At 36.2% G+C, this 19,499-nt stretch overlaps 1 protein-coding gene across 1 annotated transcript in view; it reads left to right on the top strand.

Annotated features, from left to right (window-relative positions):
• LOC126166254 (serine protease snake-like) overlaps positions 1–19,210 on the top strand; it is an 89,384-nt gene extending 70,174 nt beyond the window's left edge. Inside the window, exons 5-7 of the mRNA XM_049920387.1 lie at positions 12,546–12,823; positions 17,373–17,515; positions 18,510–19,210. Coding sequence (XP_049776344.1) covers positions 12,546–12,823; positions 17,373–17,515; positions 18,510–18,680 — 592 coding nt within the window. The 3' untranslated portion in view covers positions 18,681–19,210. The remainder of the gene's footprint in view (positions 1–12,545; positions 12,824–17,372; positions 17,516–18,509) is intronic.
• Positions 19,211–19,499: the final 289 nt, after the last annotated feature.

The raw sequence follows: 19,499 nt of genomic DNA, 5'->3' as shown, positions 1-19,499 counted from the left end.
TATCCTTTTGTCTTCCCTTCTCCTTCCCTCTTTCCTGACGAGGCAACCGTTGGTTGCGAAAGCTAGATTTTTGTGTGTATGTTTGTGTTTGTTTGTGTGTCTATCGACCTGCCAGCGCTTTTGTTTGGTAAGTCTCATCATCTTTCTTTTTAATTATATTTTTCCCACGTGGAATGTTTCCCTCTATTATATTCATATCGAAAAATGTAAATTGGTGCAGAAGAAAAACAGTCATGTAATGTTCGAATACAGGATTAGTGGTGTGTTGCATGCCAGATTGATTAAATACAGGGTGAAGAAAAAATGCCACACTTGGAGACCGGTATGCATTTCCTCATCCAGATTAAAGATAAGTTTATCTAGCAAAATCATATTGGGTAAGCGAGGAGATGGTAACACCGTCACATTGTGCAGCGCATTGGGATGTACAGGGGAATGTGTATCATCCCACACTACCGCACCTGCTGTCGTAGCTCACTGAGTGGGCTGCTGGAACATCAAACCCACGTCCACCATCGGACTATGGTTGAATCCTTGTCACGATCATTTTCTATTTTTTAGACATCCAATCTGTAGTCCTCATCATTTATAAGCAGGCCACCATGTCAAATGACAATAGCCTGTCACAAGACAGTGGAATTCATGAAACTGTAACTGGTCTTGTCAAATTCATATGAGGCAGCTTCCTGATGGAGTATACAAAGGATGAATACATTTCAATATGCTTTTCATGCTGGGTGCATCTAATAACACTTTAACCAACACCAGCAACTGGAAAACCATATTCAACAAGTACAGTTTTGTGAATGACCTTCGCACCAAGTGGAAGATAACAAACATTTTATAAACAATGTGATATGGAGTGATGAATCTAGCTTCACTAATGAAAGTATTTTCAACCTCCACAACAGCTGTTATTAGTCAGAGCACAACCCAAATATTGGCAGCTGAGAGGACATTGGCGGTGCATTTCTTGCGAGTCTGTCTTTGGCCTCTATTGATCTTCTGGCAACCTCTTTGCTGCATGGTGTGCTGACGCCAGCACAGAAGGCATTACATTTTCATGTGCTGGTGCAGTGCTCTTGTGGTTGAAGAAAGGAAAATCAACAAAACACCATCAATACAAAAACAAGCTACATAGAACACTAAATATCATTTGCAAGCAGTGCCATGGAAGACTGGTGCTGTGCGTGTGTAACTTCTGAGACTTGTGAAGTATATTGCAAGAAAGCTATATGCAAAATGTATGTGTGCCTTGTATATGTGGGAAGGTCCGCAAGCAGGATGGGTGAACTTTCATATGAGATAATGTGTTGCCACCTGCCAGAGAGACATGGTGCTCCTACAAGCTGTGATAGATGTATGTTGGTGTAAACATACCTTTATGTATAATCTTAAACTGTTCACATATTGGCACTATCGCCTGCACCCTTTGCTCTGTGGCTTCCAAGGCACTCCCATTGCACTCTATCAATGGTCTGAACCGACATTTTATGCACAAAATCTGCACGTATGACAAACCAGAGTGCACACAGTAGGGTGCTCCACACTTAACTATCCAAACAACTTTTCTGGTTTCAATGGCCTAAGTGGTTGGAATGGAGTAATTCCCATTGCATAGAAAGTAGTTTCTCACAGATGTAAAAATTACCAAACTATCAGTTTAGTAATTCAAGCTTGCAAAATACTAATGTGAATTCTTTACAGAAGAATGGAAAAACTGATACAAGCAGACCTTGAGGAAGATCAGTTTGGATTCTGGAAAAATGTGGGAACATACGAGTAAAAACTGATCCCATGACCTATCTTAGAGGATAGTTTAAGGAAAGGCAAGCCTGCATTTATAGCATTTGTAGACTTAGGGAAAGTTTGTGATGATGTTGATTGGAATGCTCTCTTTTGAAATTCTGAAGGGAGCAGGGGTAAAATACAGGGAGGGAAAGGATATTTACAACTTGTACAGGAAGCAGGCGGCAGTTATAAGAGTTGAGGGGCATTAAAGGGAGGCAGTGGTTGGAAAGTAAGTGAGGCAGGATTGTAGCCTTGTCCTGATGTTATTCAATCTGTATATTGAACAAGCAGTAAAGGAAACCATAGAAAAATTTGGAGTAAGAATTAAAGTTCAGGGACAGGAAATAAAAACTCTGATGTTTGCCGATGGCACTGTAATTCTGTCACAGACAGCAAAGGACTTGGAAGAGCAGTTGAGTGGAATGGATAGTATATTGAAATGAGAATATAAGATGAACATCAACAAAAGCAAAAGAATGATAATGGAATGTAGTTAAATTAAATCAGGTGATGCTAAGGGGTGCAGATTAGATGAGTTTTGCTATTTGGGTAGTAAAATAACAGATTGTGGCTGAAGTAGAGAGGATATAAAATGTAGACTGGTTATGGTAAAAAAAAATCTAAAGAAGATAAATTTGTTAACATCAAATATACAATTAAGTGTTACAAGACCTTTCTGAAGGTATTTGTGTAGAGCATAGCCATGTATGGAAGTGAAACATTGACGATAAACAGTTTAGATAAAAAAACAATAGAAATTTTCAAAATTTGGTGCTACAGAAGAATGCTGAAGATTAGATCAGTCAATCACAAAAATAATGAGAAAGTACTAAGTAGAATTTGGGAGGCAAGAAATTTGTGGCATAACTTAACCGAGATTGGTTTATAGTTCGCATTCTGAGACATGAAGGGATAGCCAATATTTCTGTTGGAGGGGTGTGGAGGTTGTAAATCATAGAGGGAGACCAAGAGATGAATACAGTAAGCAGATTCAAAAGAACATAGGTTACAGTAGTTACTTTGAGATGAAGAGGCTTGCACAAGATAGAGTAGCATGGAGAGCTGCATCAAACCAGTCTTTGGACGTAAGACCATGACAACAACTACTACAACAACAAGTGGCCAGAAGCTGAACATGTTACTCTACAGAATAGAGATGTTGCAGCACAGTGGGGATGTCTAAATAGCATTGTGATGTTAGCATGACACCATCTCTCTGATACACAAGCCTGTTGTGCAGAGTGTAATCTTGAAGCTTCTCGTGAAATAGGGCACCAGATGTGCAGAAATTTTGAGGCGGCTTCAGGTACATTTTGAGGAAGAAATCCTTTGAAAGACATGAATGTATGAATGGCATAAAACATTTGTAACAGGACAGGTAGCTGTGGAAAGTGCACCCCACAAAAGGTGACCATGGACAAGCATCACACTAAACATTCATCCCATACAATATCTTATTGCAAAAGATCACTGCTTAAACCTTTCAAACGTTGCTTCTAGAGTAGGAATAAGCTATGGAAGTGCTCAAGCCATCATTGCTGATAAGATCAACTACAGGAAACTGTCTACTATGCAATCTGATACTTTAATGGGGGAAAACAGTAGGAAATTCAGTTAATAACTGTGGAATGTCTTCAGAGTCCAGAGTCATGATACTGCATTACCTCATGTTTGGACCACTGAAGGAATGACTTGGAGGACACTGGTTTGATGACAGTGCAAAGGTTTAGGAGTTCATGCACAAGTCACTGTGCACATGTTATTCTTCTTTCTTGGGGCGGGGGGGGGGGGATACTGTTAAAAAAGTGCCAATGTGATGGGAAAATTTGTAAAAAAATTCAGGACAGTACATAGAAAAAAGAAGTGGTGTTCAGAAATGTAAAACTGAGCACATCACAGAACGCAAATGTGTGGCATGCTGCAGCTACAATATCAATGAGAGATAAATGGAATCAGTTAACTCGTATAAATACCTGGGTATAATTATTTGTATGGATGTGAAATAGAATGATAACATCCATTTACATCTAAATGGATACTCTGCAAATCACACTTGAGTGCCTGGCAGAGGATTCATCAAACCACCTTCACAATAATTTTGTATTATTCCAGTATCAAACAGTGCACAGAAACAATGAACACCTATATCTTTTCATGTGAGCTCTGATTTCCCTTATTTTATTGTGATGATCATTTTTCCCTATGTAGGTCAGCATCAGAAAAATATTTTCGCATTTGGAGGAGAAAGTTGGTGACTGAAATTTCGTGAGAAGATCCCACAGCAATGAAAAACGCCTTTGTTTTAATGATGCCCACCCCAAATACAGTATCATGTCAGTGACTCTCTCTCCCTTATTTCATGATAACACAAAACATGATGCTCTTCTTTAAACTTTTTTGATGTATTTCATTAATCTTGTCTGGTAAGGATCCAGGCTGTGCAGCAGTACTTTAAAAGAGGATGGAAAAGTGTAGTGTAGGTAGTTTCTTCAGTAGATCTGTTGCATTTTACAAGTGTTCTGCCAGAAGCCTGCAGTCTTTAGTTTGCCTTCCCAACATCATTTTCTCATTGTTCTTTCCAATTTAAGTTGCTTGTAATTGTAATTCCTAGGTATTTAACTAGATTTATGGCATTTAGGTTTAATTGACTGATTGTGTAACCAAAGTTTAATGGATTCCTTTTAGCACTCATGTGAGTGACCAATTGGCAATTTTTGCACCATACAGATCTCTTTTTTCCAAATGTTTTGCAATTGGTTTTGATCTTCTGATGACTGTACTAGATGATAAACAACAGCATCATCTGCAAACAACCTAAGACAACTGCTCAGATTTTCTCGTAAATTGTGTATATACATCAGAAACAGCAAAGGGCTGGACACTATCATGGGGAGTGCCAGAAATTACTTCTGTTTTACTTAATGACTTTCCATCAATTCCTACGAACTGTGACCTCTCTGAGAGGAAATCACAAACTGAGTCAAATAAATAAGATGATATTCCTTAAGCACCCAATTTCGCTACAAGCTGCTTGTGTGGTACAGTGTCAAAAGCCTTCTGGACATCTAGAAATACAGAATAAATTTGAAATCCCTTGTCAATAGCACTCAACACTTTGTGAGAATAAGGAGCTATTTGTGTTTCACATGAACTATGTTTTCTAAATCTGTGTTGACTGCACATCAATAGACCATTCCCTATGAGGTAATTCATAATATTTGAGCTCAATACATGTTCAAAAATCCTGCTGAATACTGATGTTAATGATATGGGCCTGTAATTTAGTGGATGATTCCTACTACCTTTCTTGAATATTGGTGTGACCTTTGCAACTTTCCAGTTCTTGAGTATGGATTTTCCGTCAAGCAGGTGGTTGTATATGATTGTTAAGTATGAAGCTATTGCATCAGCATACTCTGAAAGAAACCTAATTGTTTTACAGTCTTGATCAGAAGTGTTGCTTTTATTAAGTGATTGAAGTTGTTTCACTACTGTGAGGATGTCTACGTCTACATTACTCATGTTGGCAGCTGTTCTTGATTCAAATTCTGGAATATTTACTTAGTCTTCTTTGGTGAAGGAATTTCAGACAGCTATGTTTAGTAACTGTGCTTTGGCAGCACTGTTGTTGATAGTATTTCCATTGCTGTTGTGCAGAGAAGGCATTGATTGTGTCTTGCTGCTAGCATACTTTAAACACTACAAGAATCACTTTGGATTACCTGCCAGGTTTTGGGACAATGTTCTGTTGTGGAAACTATAATAACTGTCTCACATTAAAGTCTGCAATAAATTTCAAGCTTGTTTGAAAAATTGCCAATCTTGGAGATTTTGCATTTATTTAAATTTGGCATGCTGTTTTTGTTCTTTCTGCAACAATTCAGTAAAGTTTGCAAAAATGAATTCAGGTTCATATTTGGTCTCCATTTATACATAGAATTTACAGCTGAGTTATCAACCCCTCCCCCCTTCAAATCATAATATATCACAGATATCTTGAACAAAAAATTGTGCACAGTAGTTGGAACAAAGCACAGGTCACACCAGTCTATGAGAATGGTTGCAGAGAATCTGAGGACATATTCTGAAGTCACATGTAATGATGTATCTCATCGAGAATGACTTCCTCCACACTAGTTAGCATGGATTCCAAAGACATCACTTATGTGAAACATACCTTGCACTTTTCTCACATGATTTCTGAAAATCATTTGACTTGCCAATGCTTATTAACAAAACATCAATGATCTGACATCAAACCAAATTTGTGATAGGATTCAGGATTTCTTGTAGGGAGGATGCAGCATGTCATTTTGGACAGTCATTACCAGATGCAGAAATAACTCCATGCATGCCCCAGGGGAGTGTGTTGGACCCCTGTTGAGTGCTTTATATAAATGACTTAGCAAACAAAAGTAATCTCAGACTTTTTGCAAACAATACTATACGGAAGTGCTGTCAGAAAAAAGCTGCATGAAAATCATATTTTGAAGAGATTTCAAAGTGTTGGAAAGACTGGCAACTCACTTCAAATGACCATAAATTTGAATTTATGCCCTTCACAAAATGCAGAAACGGAAAATTGTAGGACTGTAATCTCATGAGTCACAATTGGAATCAGACTCTTGGGTGAAAAAGTCTGTGGTTACATGAAATGGAATAATCAATCACATAGGCTCAGATGTAGCTGAAGGTGATAGCAGTCCTCAGATCATGGATAGGATATTGGGGAAGTAATGCCAGTCTACTTAGGAAACTGCTTACTCAGTGCTCAAGTGTGTGGAACCCATACCTGATAAGACTGACAGAGATATTGAATGCATACAAAGAAGGAAGCACAATTTGTTTGACTCACAGGAGAGCCTCATGTAAATGCATCTGAACTGCCAAACACTTGAAAATAGAGGCACAATTTAGAGGACCAGTATAAAGAGAGGAATGTACTAAAACCATCCGTGTTGTACCCAATGGTGCCATAAAGACAACATTAGACTAATCATATTGTGCATTTAAGTGAGCACTTTTCACACTCTGTACCCAAATGCACTGGTAGGAAACTTAATACCATACATGGTATTGTATTGTACTGTATTGTATTTTATGTTAACCAGGGACCTAGAAACGACGTAAAGGCTCTGTACCCGCCGCAGTCACAGTGGTCCGCAACGCCACGACTACTACTGCAGTCACTTCACCCCTCCACCGCCCCACACCGAACCCAGTGTTATTGTGCAGTTCAGCCCCTGGTAGACCCCCCAGGGAACGTCTCACACCAGATGAGTGTAACCCCAATGTTTGTGTGGTAGAGTAATTGTGGTGTACGTGTACGTGGATAACTTGTTTGCGCAGCAATCGCCAACATAGTGTAACTGAAAGCGGAATAAGGGTAACCAGCCCACATTCGCTGAGGCAGATGGAAAACCATCCACAGTCTGGCTGGTTCACCGGACCTCGACACAAATCCATCAGGCGGATTCGTGCCAGGGTCCAGGCGCTCCTTCCTGCTCAGAAAGCCGTGCGTTAGACCGCATGCCCAACTGGGCGGGCTACCATACATGGTACTACAGAAAGTTCCCTTTTCCACACAATTCCATAGTTTAAAATGAGTGGTTGTAGCTGCAGATATTTTTAGGTTGGTTGGGTTTTCTTAAAAATGATGCTTTATAAACAAAACAATTCTACAGAAAAAATATGCAGTTGACTAATTCCACTGTGGAATGCCTACCAACATAACAGAAACAAAACTTCATTGATATCAATGTCATATTTGTGAAAGGCTGAAAGGGACAATAAAAAATGGGAGAACTCACTGTGCAGCACCAAATTCTCTCTTTTCAGGAAACTCTCTCCTGGCCTGGTTAGCTGAATTATAGAGCAAGTTCACCTTAAATATTACAAAAACTAATAATGTATTTCATTATTTATGAAACACCAGTTTCTCACAAAGTATCAGTACATCATACATACCTTGGACAATGTACAATACTTCGCTGTGAAACATTCTTTCCATCACTCTCCATGGTGACATACTGTTGCACAGACTCTCATGTGTATTTGGGGTCAGAAGTTACATGCTCCTTGTAATATGCAGTGAAGGAACAAAGTAATGCAGTGTGTTACACCACTCATCAGGAAGGGGAACGTTTGTCAACAGACCTGGATCAATTCTTGTCATGTTAAAACAGCCATAATAATGGTTACCAGCTCCAGTTTGCCACTAGAAAGAAATTGTTTGTTACCATTAACTATACTCTGCTCTTCAACCTCTTCCATCATCACTGCCTCTAGCTTGGTAATAGCACCATAAACTTAAACCCTGCTGCTTATTAGTTACATGTGCACACGCTTACCTGAAACACTTATGTAAACAAAATCCTATATAACTGCTCAGCTATGTTTCACATGCTGGAAGAATTGTTCTATAGATCACTGTGAATCACAAATAGATATCAACAATATTTACTGCTAGACATCATAAACTGCACCTAGAGGCCCACCTCCTAAATGCAGATGGTCTGCCAGCCTACTTCTGAATTTCGTAAACTCCTGAAATTGTTCAAATATTGAGACACTTATTTGTAATTCTTTCTTGTATTCAGGTTTGGATTTGTCAAGCATACTATTATTCTCATGATGTGGCAAAAAAATTCCATGACCTCTTAATTTAGAAGCAGTGTAATAAAGTTGGCCAACCTTTAAGTCTCTCTGCATACTTCAAATGGCTCTGGGCACCATGGGACTTAACTTTCTGCATACTTCCTTCTGCCTTCTGAAAATCTTATCATATCACCTTTATCTTACAAAACATGAAGTGCAGGCCAAGTGAACAAAACAATGTTATTTGCCAAGAAAGTTACAGTGCTCTAACTTTTTCTAGGCTAAATTTGTAACGTGTAACTGTGGTTCACTGGCTTATTGGTGTAGTCTCTGTGACGTGCATGGGTGGGACAAAGATAAAAAAGTTATAGAATAAAATTCTTTTTTTCCTATAAATAAAAATACCTTATAACACCATCTTGAGCCTGAATATCACACAAGAGACACAGTCTCAAAGTGAAAATTCCACCCATGAAAAAACAGACAGTTATGGACCAGTATATTACAAAAAATAAGCTCAAAGAAAGTTGAAACAACACACTTGGTTAAATTTCAAGCCATCAAATGCAGCAACAAGGCAGTTATTAATGGACAGATGGGTGAAAAAGGATGGAAAAAAACTGGAAATTGCGAACATTTCAACAGAAGAAAGGCAGGAACCCACATACGGTGAACCAGCAAGCTGTATGTCAAACACCATGAATGCCATCCCTGGAAAACATCAGGATTTTTTTCCACTAAGTACACAAACTCAAATAAGTGAGGTAAGTGGTCAGGCAAGAAATGATTTACTCCCTGTACATAATTTGAAATTACTCCATCAAAATGTTCAGTCACTCTCAAATAAACTAAATGAAACAGAAATAATGTTAAATGACCTAAAATATATTTCTGTACTGTCTTTACAGAACACTGCCACAAACAAGATATGTTGGAGCAAACACACATTCCTCAGTTCAAACCTGCAAGCATGTTTTGTAGGAAAATATTGAGTCATGGGGGTACTTGTGTATTTATTAGAGAAAATGTTGAATTCATTAGCATAACTAAACACCATAAACTGTCCTTTGATAAAGATGTAGAACATTCTACAGCTGAACTACTGAAGCAAAATACAGTTATTATTTGTGTATACAGATCACCAGATGGAAACAAAAAAGTGTTTTACAATTGCATGGAGGATCTCTTGGAAGAAATTCACTCTCCCAAGAAGAATATAAATATATGTGGCAACTTTAATATTGATTTCTTGAAATCCAATAATTTCAGAGATGACAATTTAAATCTAATACAATTGTTCAACATCAGTGCAACAGTAACTGAACCAACTCAAGAAACACCAATCTCTGCATCCATTATTGATCAGATCTTGATAAATAGTGCAAATATGCCTATAACATACAAGTTGTAAACACAAGTTTTAGTGATCACAATGCTCAGATTCTTGAAAAAGAATATTTCAGGACACTCAATTCCCAGTAGAATACAACACACTGTAAGGAATTTCACTACAAGAAATGTGTAATATTTTTCACTCCTGAAGGGTGGAAGTTGGAAAGATGTAAATGACTGTAATGATACGAATGAGAAATATGATAAGTCTATGGCTACATTCAAACATTTTTAATGACTTTCCCAAGAAAATACCTACATCTAATTCTACTCAAAAAACAAACAAGTGGATTACAAAAGTGATAAGGATATCATGTCAAAATAAAAGGAGATTGTATGAGTACTCCTAGGAGAATACTAACCTGACTTTATTGCATATTTCAAAAGATACAAGAGAATACTAACACTGAGTTATTTATAAAAAAAATAGAAAATGACAAAATATTGCATAATTCCAAAAATAAAACTAAAGCAACCTGGCAAATTATAAGGAAAGAAATGGGCACCAGGCCAGTTAATCACAGTAATATAGAGCTGATTATTTTTATTCATAAACTAATTGATGCCAAACATGTAGCTAGTACTTTCAACAATTATTTCTCTAATATAGCACAGCAGTTAATAAATACACACCTTGAAAAACAGCCAGCCAGTCATTCAGATCAAAATATTCATCCAAACACATTATTCATGTATCCAGCAACACCTAAGGAACTGTCAAGAATCCTAAAAGAATCACCTAATAAATATTCAGTGGGTGTTGATGAGAAACCAGATGCTATTATTAAAGTTAGTGCAACATTTCTTGTGGAACACTAACAGACATAGTAAATTCATCTTTTGAGAGTAGTGTTTTTCCAAATAATCTAAAAACTGTAAAAGTAACACATTTGCATAAGAAGGGTGCATATTATTAGTTATAGGCCAGTTTCAGTATTGTCAGGCTTCAGCAAAATTATGGAAAAAATGTTCCTTCAGAGATTAACAGTTTTCTTAAATAGAGAGAGGCTAATAAGCAACTCCCGACATGGGTTCAGAGCTGGGAAGTCAATGCAGACGGCAAATTTTGCCTTCTTAAATAATATTAAAATCAGTGGATGTTAAGCAACACGTACAGTATCTGGGATATTTCTGGATCTAAGTAAAGCCTTCAGTGTTAGTGATCGTGGCATTCTCTTGGGTAAATTAAGTAACTGCAGAATTAGAGGCCAGTCTGAAAACTTGCTCCTGTCGTACCTCAGTAATCATCAGCAGATTACAGAAATAAAACACAAAGTTAGTGAAACACAAAAAATTTCTAGTTTTTACAGTGATGAGGAGAAAATAAAGTATGGAGTCCCACAAGGGTTAGTTTTGGGACCTGTCCTATTTCTGCTGTACATAAATGAATTGGCTCATAAAATACATGATGGAACCACTGTACTCTTTGCAGATGACACTAATATTCTAATTAAATCACAGAATGAGTAAAATCTGCAGGAGGCTGCAATATCAGTTATGCATACTGTAGTGCACTGTTTCAGACCAATAGGCTCATCATAAATTCTGAAAAAGCTGTGGCAGTTAACTTTCACACCACCCACAACCTCCAGCCAGCAAACCCTGTTTTCACTATCGAAGAAAAAAAAATTGTGTTGAAGGTCAGTCATACAAAATTTCTACGCATTCATGTCCAGGCAGAGCTGAAGTGGAAGGACTACCTACACAATTTAAATTAGAGACTGAATTCATTAACATATGCTGTTAGGATCCTCACTCAGAATACAAGCTGCTCACCAGTGCTGACAATGTACCATTGTAACATACTGTCACTACTTATGTACGGAATAATTTTTTGGGGGAATTCTACAAATTCCACAAAAACATTTAAAATACAGAAAATGATTATCAGGGTGATAAAAAAAGCTAAATGCAAGAATTCCTGTAGACCATTTTTTTTAAACTCAAAATGCTGCTGCTGCCTTGCTTGCACATATACGAAATACTAATTTTCACAAAAGGGGGTATCTTAAAAAAAAGGAAAATCTCTTCAGACACAACTATGATGTACACACATATGAAACTAGGCAGTAGATGAACCTATACATGAACACAGTAAATACAAACTTATGCAAATAGGAGTGTATCATACTGGAACTATATTACATAACTATTTGCCTTCTTTCATAAAATGCATACCAACATTAAATGTATATAAAATAAAGTTAAAACAGTTCTTGCTTGACCACTGCTTCTATTCTTTGTCTGAATTTATGGAACATCGAAACAAGTAAAACTTATTTACGAAAATTTTCAAATTGTCAATTCATAATATAGTTTACATTGTGCTTATCATGTCACCTTATTACTTAATAACTGCTGTTATAACATACAGAAGCAATGTAGTACACCAGCCTACACTATTATGCATTTTTATTATGTCAACAATGTAGTCAAAATGACTACTGTATTGTAAATTAACTACTTTACCACTGTCCTATATCACACATACAAACAATGTACTAAAATGATTCTTGGACAAATAAACAAATTTAAGTACTAAAATTATGGAGAGAGAGAGAGAGAGAGAGAGAGAGAGAGAGAGAGAGAGAGAGAGAATTATCTGAATGACCTATTGTTGCTAAGGAAGGGCTATTTTTATTTGTTTTGGGTTATAAAAAATTACTGATAAATGTGGAAGACTGGAATAAGGCCTGTTGATAACTTTATACAAATATTATCATTTTACAATCAGCAGAGACTAAAATAAAATTCAATCTCTACAGTGGTATTGTGAGCCGTGTACGCCTGGGTGATGTTGACTTGACAACACCAAATGGTGACGACGAAACTGTGCAGCTGATCGATGTTGACAAGGTAACCCCACATCCCTTGTACCAACCACGAAGCAGGTTCCATGATGTGGCTGTCCTGCATCTACGCACACCAGCTAAACTAAGCTCACGTGTTCGTCCTGCTTGCTTGAATTCATTAACACAGCTCCCAACAAATCGAGTAATTATTGCAGGATTTGGAGCAGAAAGCAGTCGATCAACAGAATTTGGTAAGTTAAAAAAGTATTTAAAGTGCCACTTTTCTGCAAGAATATTATTGTAAGAAGTTGGCATTTAAAAAAGTTTGTTTCTATTCAGAGAGCATCTTTGTGATCTACTTTTGAGTGTATTATTTGTTACTGAAATATAAACTTCTCTCGTTACCTACAGTCATCTAGTGGAAATCCAATGCAAATATTTCTTTAAATTTTGTGGTACGTCTCCTGTATCTTTTTAAAGGTTTTCCCTATTTCATGTGCATTTTCTTCACTTAGTTTATAAATACAGACACTGACACCCATTACTATTTATTCTAAAAAGTATAGATCTGTATCATGTATTTGCATTTGTTAGAAAACATACATACATCCATAAAATATAGAAATTATACTATATCTTATTTGCATGTGACAAATGATATTCACCTTCAGCTACTGAAGTAGCAGAAGGTGGGAAGATGAAAGGTTGTTTGTTCTGCTACGCCAACCTCTTCGTCTCAAAGGATGACTTGCACCTAACCTCCTCACTTAATGTGTTTTGTACATCTTACTTCCGTCTTCCCCTACAGTTTTTAACCTCTACAGTTCTTGCAAGTAACATGGTAAGCTATCCCTTAATGGCTTACATAAGTCGTATCACCATGTTCTTCCTTCTAGTCAATGTTTCCTGCAGGTTCCACTCCTCACTGATTCTGCAGAGAACCTCCTCATTTCTTATCTTATCCCTCCATCTTATTTTCAACATCCTTCTGTAGCACATCATCTCAAATGCTTTGTTCTATTCTTTTTTTGTTTGTCCCACAGTCCATGATCCACTTCCATACAGAGATGCTGTGCTCAAAACGTATGTTCTCATAAATTTCTTCCTCAAATAATGTTGTATGTTGGACACTGGTAGACATCTTTTGGTGAGGAATGCCCTCTTTGCCTGTGCTAATCTGCCTCTTATATTCTCTGTGCTTTGTATGTTGTGTAATTTAGCCCCCAGTTTTCAAAAGTTTACCGCCGATCACATTTCTGCTACCCGTCATTATTTTCATTTTTCTTAGACTTCCTCTCAGTCTGTATTCTGTACTCATTAGACTGTTCATTCCATTCAATATGTCCTGTAATTCTTATTCAATTTTACTGATGATAGCAATGTTATCAGCAAATATTATCATTGATATCCTTTCAGCCTGATTTTTAATCGCACTTTTGAACCTTTCCCTTATTTCTATTTAGTCATTTATATTTATTTATTAATTTATCTATTTGTTGATGTAGCACCCATTTTATCACGTTAATGTTGTAACACTTGTAAAAATAGAAGCCAGTATAAAAATTTAGAAATTTACATTCATGTACGAAATATAGGCACATCTAAGTTGTAATATTATGTTTAGAATGGTAGCTTCTTTATAAACACAACTTGATGGGTTGTAAAAAAAAAAATAAAAAAAAAACAAAAAAAAAGCACTGTTCTATTTACATATACAAAATAAAAGTCTATGTACATACATAGAGACAAAAGATGCATAGCTGAAAAGTTACTGCTACATATTGACTGATTTTACTGAAGTAAGAAATATGCTACTTAAATTTGTATAAAAATGCAGAATTTGATGTCTGCATAGAAGGGTAGCTACACACATCAATTAACAGGGAGTACGTTTGGAAAAGGAGTTTAATTTTTTCTGGAAATACTTTGATAGATATAAATTTCTGAATACAGAAAACACAAGGCAGAACCCACAAATTTGAGTAATATTCCAAAATCCATTAATGGTATAGTAGTTGTGGATTATTAGTAGACCTTTCACCTCTCTTTTAAATGCATTAAAGTTTGGTATTCCTTTGATCTTATCTGGCAACGAACTGAAGAGAATTTTTGGTTTATATAATACACTGTATTGGTATATTGATTTTGTGAAAGTAACTTCTATTCCTTGTTGCATAATTTTTGGCATCACTGAATGATGTAGAATACTCTTGAGTCCTAATGGAATAGATACTCTCAAGAATAAATTTAGACTGGAGCATAATAATTTTAATTTTTTAAGAATGCCTCTACATGATTCTTTGAAAGGAACGCCTTTTATTAATCTTATACCTTTCTTCAGAAATATAAATTACTGTTTTACAAATGTGGCATTGTGTCGTTGATGCTTTGATTCATACATTGAACAACAGTGGCAAAAGACTGCAACCCTATCTTACAACCTTCCAAATCTGAGCACTTTGTTCTCAGCCTTCCATTCTTATTTTCACCCCTAAGGTCTGGGATGTATTGTACACTGTCCATCTTTAACTGTAACTTACACTTACGAGGTGTGTTCAAAAAGTAAGGTGACTTTATATTTTTATGCAAAAAATATTTATGTATTCATGTTGTTCCCCTCAGATACAATACACTTGTGCCAACGCTTCTTCCAGTCCTCGAAGCACTTCTCACAAGCACTTTTTGGTATAGCTTTGAGTACTTCCAGTGATGCAGTTTTTATTTTCTCAATCACTGAATCTTTGTCCTTTCATAGGTCTCTTCAGTTTTGGGAACAGGAAAAAGTCACAGGGGGCCAAATCTGGTGAATATAGTGGCTGAGGCATGATTGTTGTGTTGTTTTTGGCAAAAAAATTTCTCACAAGCAATGATGAATGAGCAGGTGCACTATCGTGATGCAAAAGCCATGATTCCTGAGGTGTTTGCGTATCACTTCTCGCAAACGGCACATAACATCAAGGTAATACTCATTGACCAAACGACCTTGAGGCAAAAAAATCATGATTCACTACACCTCGGCAACTGAAAAAAACAGTGAGTAGAACTTTGACATTTGATTGAACTTGGCATGATTTGACTCTCTGGGATGCTTCCATTAGGATGATCTGACTTCGGTTTTGACGTCATAACCGTAAACCCATGTTTCGCCACAAGTTATGTGACCCTTTTGAACAAATCAGGATTATCATTGGCATCATTCAAGAGCTCTTGAGCGATGCTCATGAGACGGTTCTTCTGATCAAAATTGAGAAGTTTTGGAACAAACTTCGCTAACACACATCTCATGCCCAAAACATCCAGAAAAAATTGCATGACACGAGCCAACTAATATGCCAACATCCTCAGCAACTTCTCTTATGGTAATTCGATGATTTTCCAAAATGATTTTCTTCACAGCTTCAATTTTATCATCTGTTGTTGATGTGTTGGGCCGTCCAGAGCAAGGTTCATCATTGGCATCTTCTCGGCCATCGTGGAAGAGCTCGTACCACTTGTAAACATTTTTATTTCTTAACTTGGATCAGACTCACCGTATGCCATTGTCAACATTTAAAGTGTTTTAGAGCACTTGATTCCATTTTTCACACAAAATTTGATGCAAGTTCTTTGCTCCATTTTTTATAATAATTGAAAATTGCTGAGCACACTAAAACACTTCTAAACTTTCTATCTGTCAAAAACAAATAAAGTATCTTGTACACTTGAAACTGTGAACATATGTTTGGGACATATGTACCAACATACTGAAAAAAAGATCAATAATCGAATTATGTTGTCCATGTAATTTGAAAAGTAACCTTACTTCTTGAACAGCCCTTGTATTTTTCTGAGATATTTAGCCATTTTGCACCATTTTAAATTTTCACACATTTTCTAGGTCAACAAGTAATATCTTGATTTTTCTTGAGTCTTGGTCCTATTATCAAGTGCAGCATCAGAACTGCCTTCACCTTTCCTAAAGTCAAACTGATCATCATGTAACAGATGCTCAGTTTTGTTTTCCATTCATCTAGACAGCTTTGTTCATAAAATGCTTTTGTCATTGGCTGAACTAACAAAGAGGCTCACTGTTAAGACATTAGTACATGAAATCAGTTTTTCTTGGATATTGAGACAATCAGAGAATCTCTAACAAGTTGGAATGAGGTTTCAATCAGATTGACAATGTTGACGGCATTTCACATAAGTGATAATGTTACTTCCAAATACTCAAATAATTCTGCCATGTTGATGAGAAGAGGTTTGATTCATGAGTCATTTAGCTGTATCTGAATAATTGGTGAAGCAGCTGAGAATGAACTATTTGGTCATGTGTACAACTTACTCAAAAATTATTGTTCCAGATTTCAGTAATAGATCTTATACGTCATGCAGCTTGTTTTTATATTGTTCAGACTACTAATCATCTAGTGCATCAACAACATTGTATCATTATTTCTAGCTACTTTAAATTAATTTAATTTAATATAAATTTTTATTTATATTATTTAATTAATTTAATTTGGTATTAATTTTTATTGTTATAAATACTTTACATGGATCATTAAATAACATTAAAGTCTAGAAATGTTTACATTATTGTAAACTTACAGTTCATTGATAAATAGACTTTACAGCTTTTTATAAACCTTATCACTGAGATAATATTAGTTGATGTAGCCTACAGCTCATACATTTCTATATATTTAAACAACAGGGCATAAGGTCCTGCTAAAATAGGTTGATTTTTAAAAAAATACATCCTTTAAAATTTGTAATTCATTTTGTCTGAGTTATACTTACTCACTTTCTTTCCTACAGGCACAGCACGCTATGTGGATGTCACTGAAATACCTGCATTACAGTGCCAAAAAGCACTCCCACAACTGACTCGCATAGGTGTCAAAGTTAATGAGTCACTGATATGCGCTGCAGATGAAGCTGGTGGCCGTGACTCTTGCAGGGTAAGATGGCTCTCACAAATGCAGTCATGTTTTCGTTCATCTGTTGAAAACATATGTTGTTTCATTGATCACCTCATGAAGTAAATTTTGTGTGTGTGTGTGTGTGTGTGTGTGTGTGTGTGTGTGTGTGTGTGTGCATGCGCGCGTGCACACACACACACACACACACACACACACACACACACACACACACACACCAGTATTTATTTAGTACTGCTTCCTGGATATTTACTGATATGCACATATAATTGTGAAAGAGGGAGTTATAATAGATGGGGGAAAAACTACTTACAACTAATTATCACTGGTTTAAAGGAGATTTGTAAACCTAAATGTAATTAATCAAGTGATTTATGAAATGGATGGGTTAATAATTTGGTCATATAATTTACATTGAGGATTCCCAGTCTGTTGCTTTATGTCCTTGGACAGGCTGAAGAGACCTATTGTGAATATTTTTGGAATTAACTATGTTAATTCCATTATAAACTTCATGTCAAAATAAGTATTATGGATGCAAATTTATAAAAAAGCTTTTTGATTGTATTTATATACAGTATATCTCAAGATGTGGGTTTGCCAAAAAGTATTAAAATCAGAAGTGAATAGCGTGCGATAAATTCATAAATGAAAAAGAGGAAAAATATCCAAAATAGTTCCATCAGTTTCCCATAATGACACAGCATGTTCAACAGTTTATAAAGGAGCAGTTAGCATGGAGTAAAAATGCAGAGAGATTTTCACATTGACAAAATAAGATAATTTATGAAATATTAGAACTTTCTGCATTTAGTTATAGAATAAAGTAGTCCAAAACTGCTCCATCACATCTGACCAAATTCTAAATTTAAGGGTTTTGACGCTGTTGTACTGCAAATCGAAAAACACATAACAGATCAAGGGGTAATGAGCCACTTATATTTCATTTTCACAAATGATAATTTATTTCAGGATTTGGAAAACTGAACATATTTTTCATTACATTTTGTTTCAGGGTGATTCTGGAGGCCCCCTTCAAGTTCGGCTTGACAAACCTCACTGTCAGTTCAGTGTTGCTGGATTAAGTTCTTTTGGACCAGTGTTCTGTGGGGAGCCAGGTGTCCCTTCTGTGTATACTAGCATTGCTGAGTACTTAGAGTGGATAGAGTCTGTTGTTTGGCCTTAAATATTGGGTATCAGTGTGAGAGATGAAAGTATTATTCAGATATGAAAAGTGGTACTCAGCACTGCAGACAACTCTTGACAGTTTACTATGCAGTGTATTTAATGAACTGCAGATGAGTAGGGTGGAGTGTTAAAAGTATTGTTGGAAGACAGTAAAAATGCAAATGTTGCATCTGTGATTTGGAATTTATTATTGGTAAGCAAAAAAAAAAAAAAAAACAAAAAAAAACCTCTGTCAGATATTCAATATGGGCTCATACTTATTTTTGCAGCCCATTTCTACACTGCCATTTCCATTTCAATTTTTACAGCTTTATGGTGACTACAGCAAACACTAAATAAAATTTGAGATAGAGAATGTTTACAAGAAGCAAAGTAGATACTAATGCAGTGGTTTCAGAAGTTATAAAGCTCATAAAAGACCATATTATTTCAATCACATTGCTTTACCAGTTCTTACAATTTTGTAATTGAATTAAAAACTATTGTAAATGGTGAATGTGAATTTCTAAATAAAGGAACTGAATCCTTGATCTTTTTTTTATTGTGACTTTCCACTTATTTTGTTCTTTTACATCTACATCTACATCTACATGATTACTCTGCAATTCACATTTTAAGTGCTTGGCAGAGGGTTCATCGAACCACAATCATACTATCTCTACCATTCCATTCCCGAACAGCGCATGGGAAAAATGAACACCTAAACCTTTCTGTTCGAGCTCTGATTTCTCTTATTTTATTTTGATGATCATTCCTACCTATGTAGGTTGGGCTCAACAAAATATTTTCGCATTTGGAAGACAAAGTTGGTGACTGA

The sequence above is a fragment of the Schistocerca cancellata genome, chromosome 1, assembly GCF_023864275.1.
Source record: "Schistocerca cancellata isolate TAMUIC-IGC-003103 chromosome 1, iqSchCanc2.1, whole genome shotgun sequence".
In the NCBI taxonomy this organism is placed as follows: Eukaryota; Metazoa; Arthropoda; class Insecta; order Orthoptera; family Acrididae; genus Schistocerca; species Schistocerca cancellata.
Note: the sequence above shows the minus strand (reverse complement) of the source record. Positions and strands in the feature narration are given on the sequence as shown.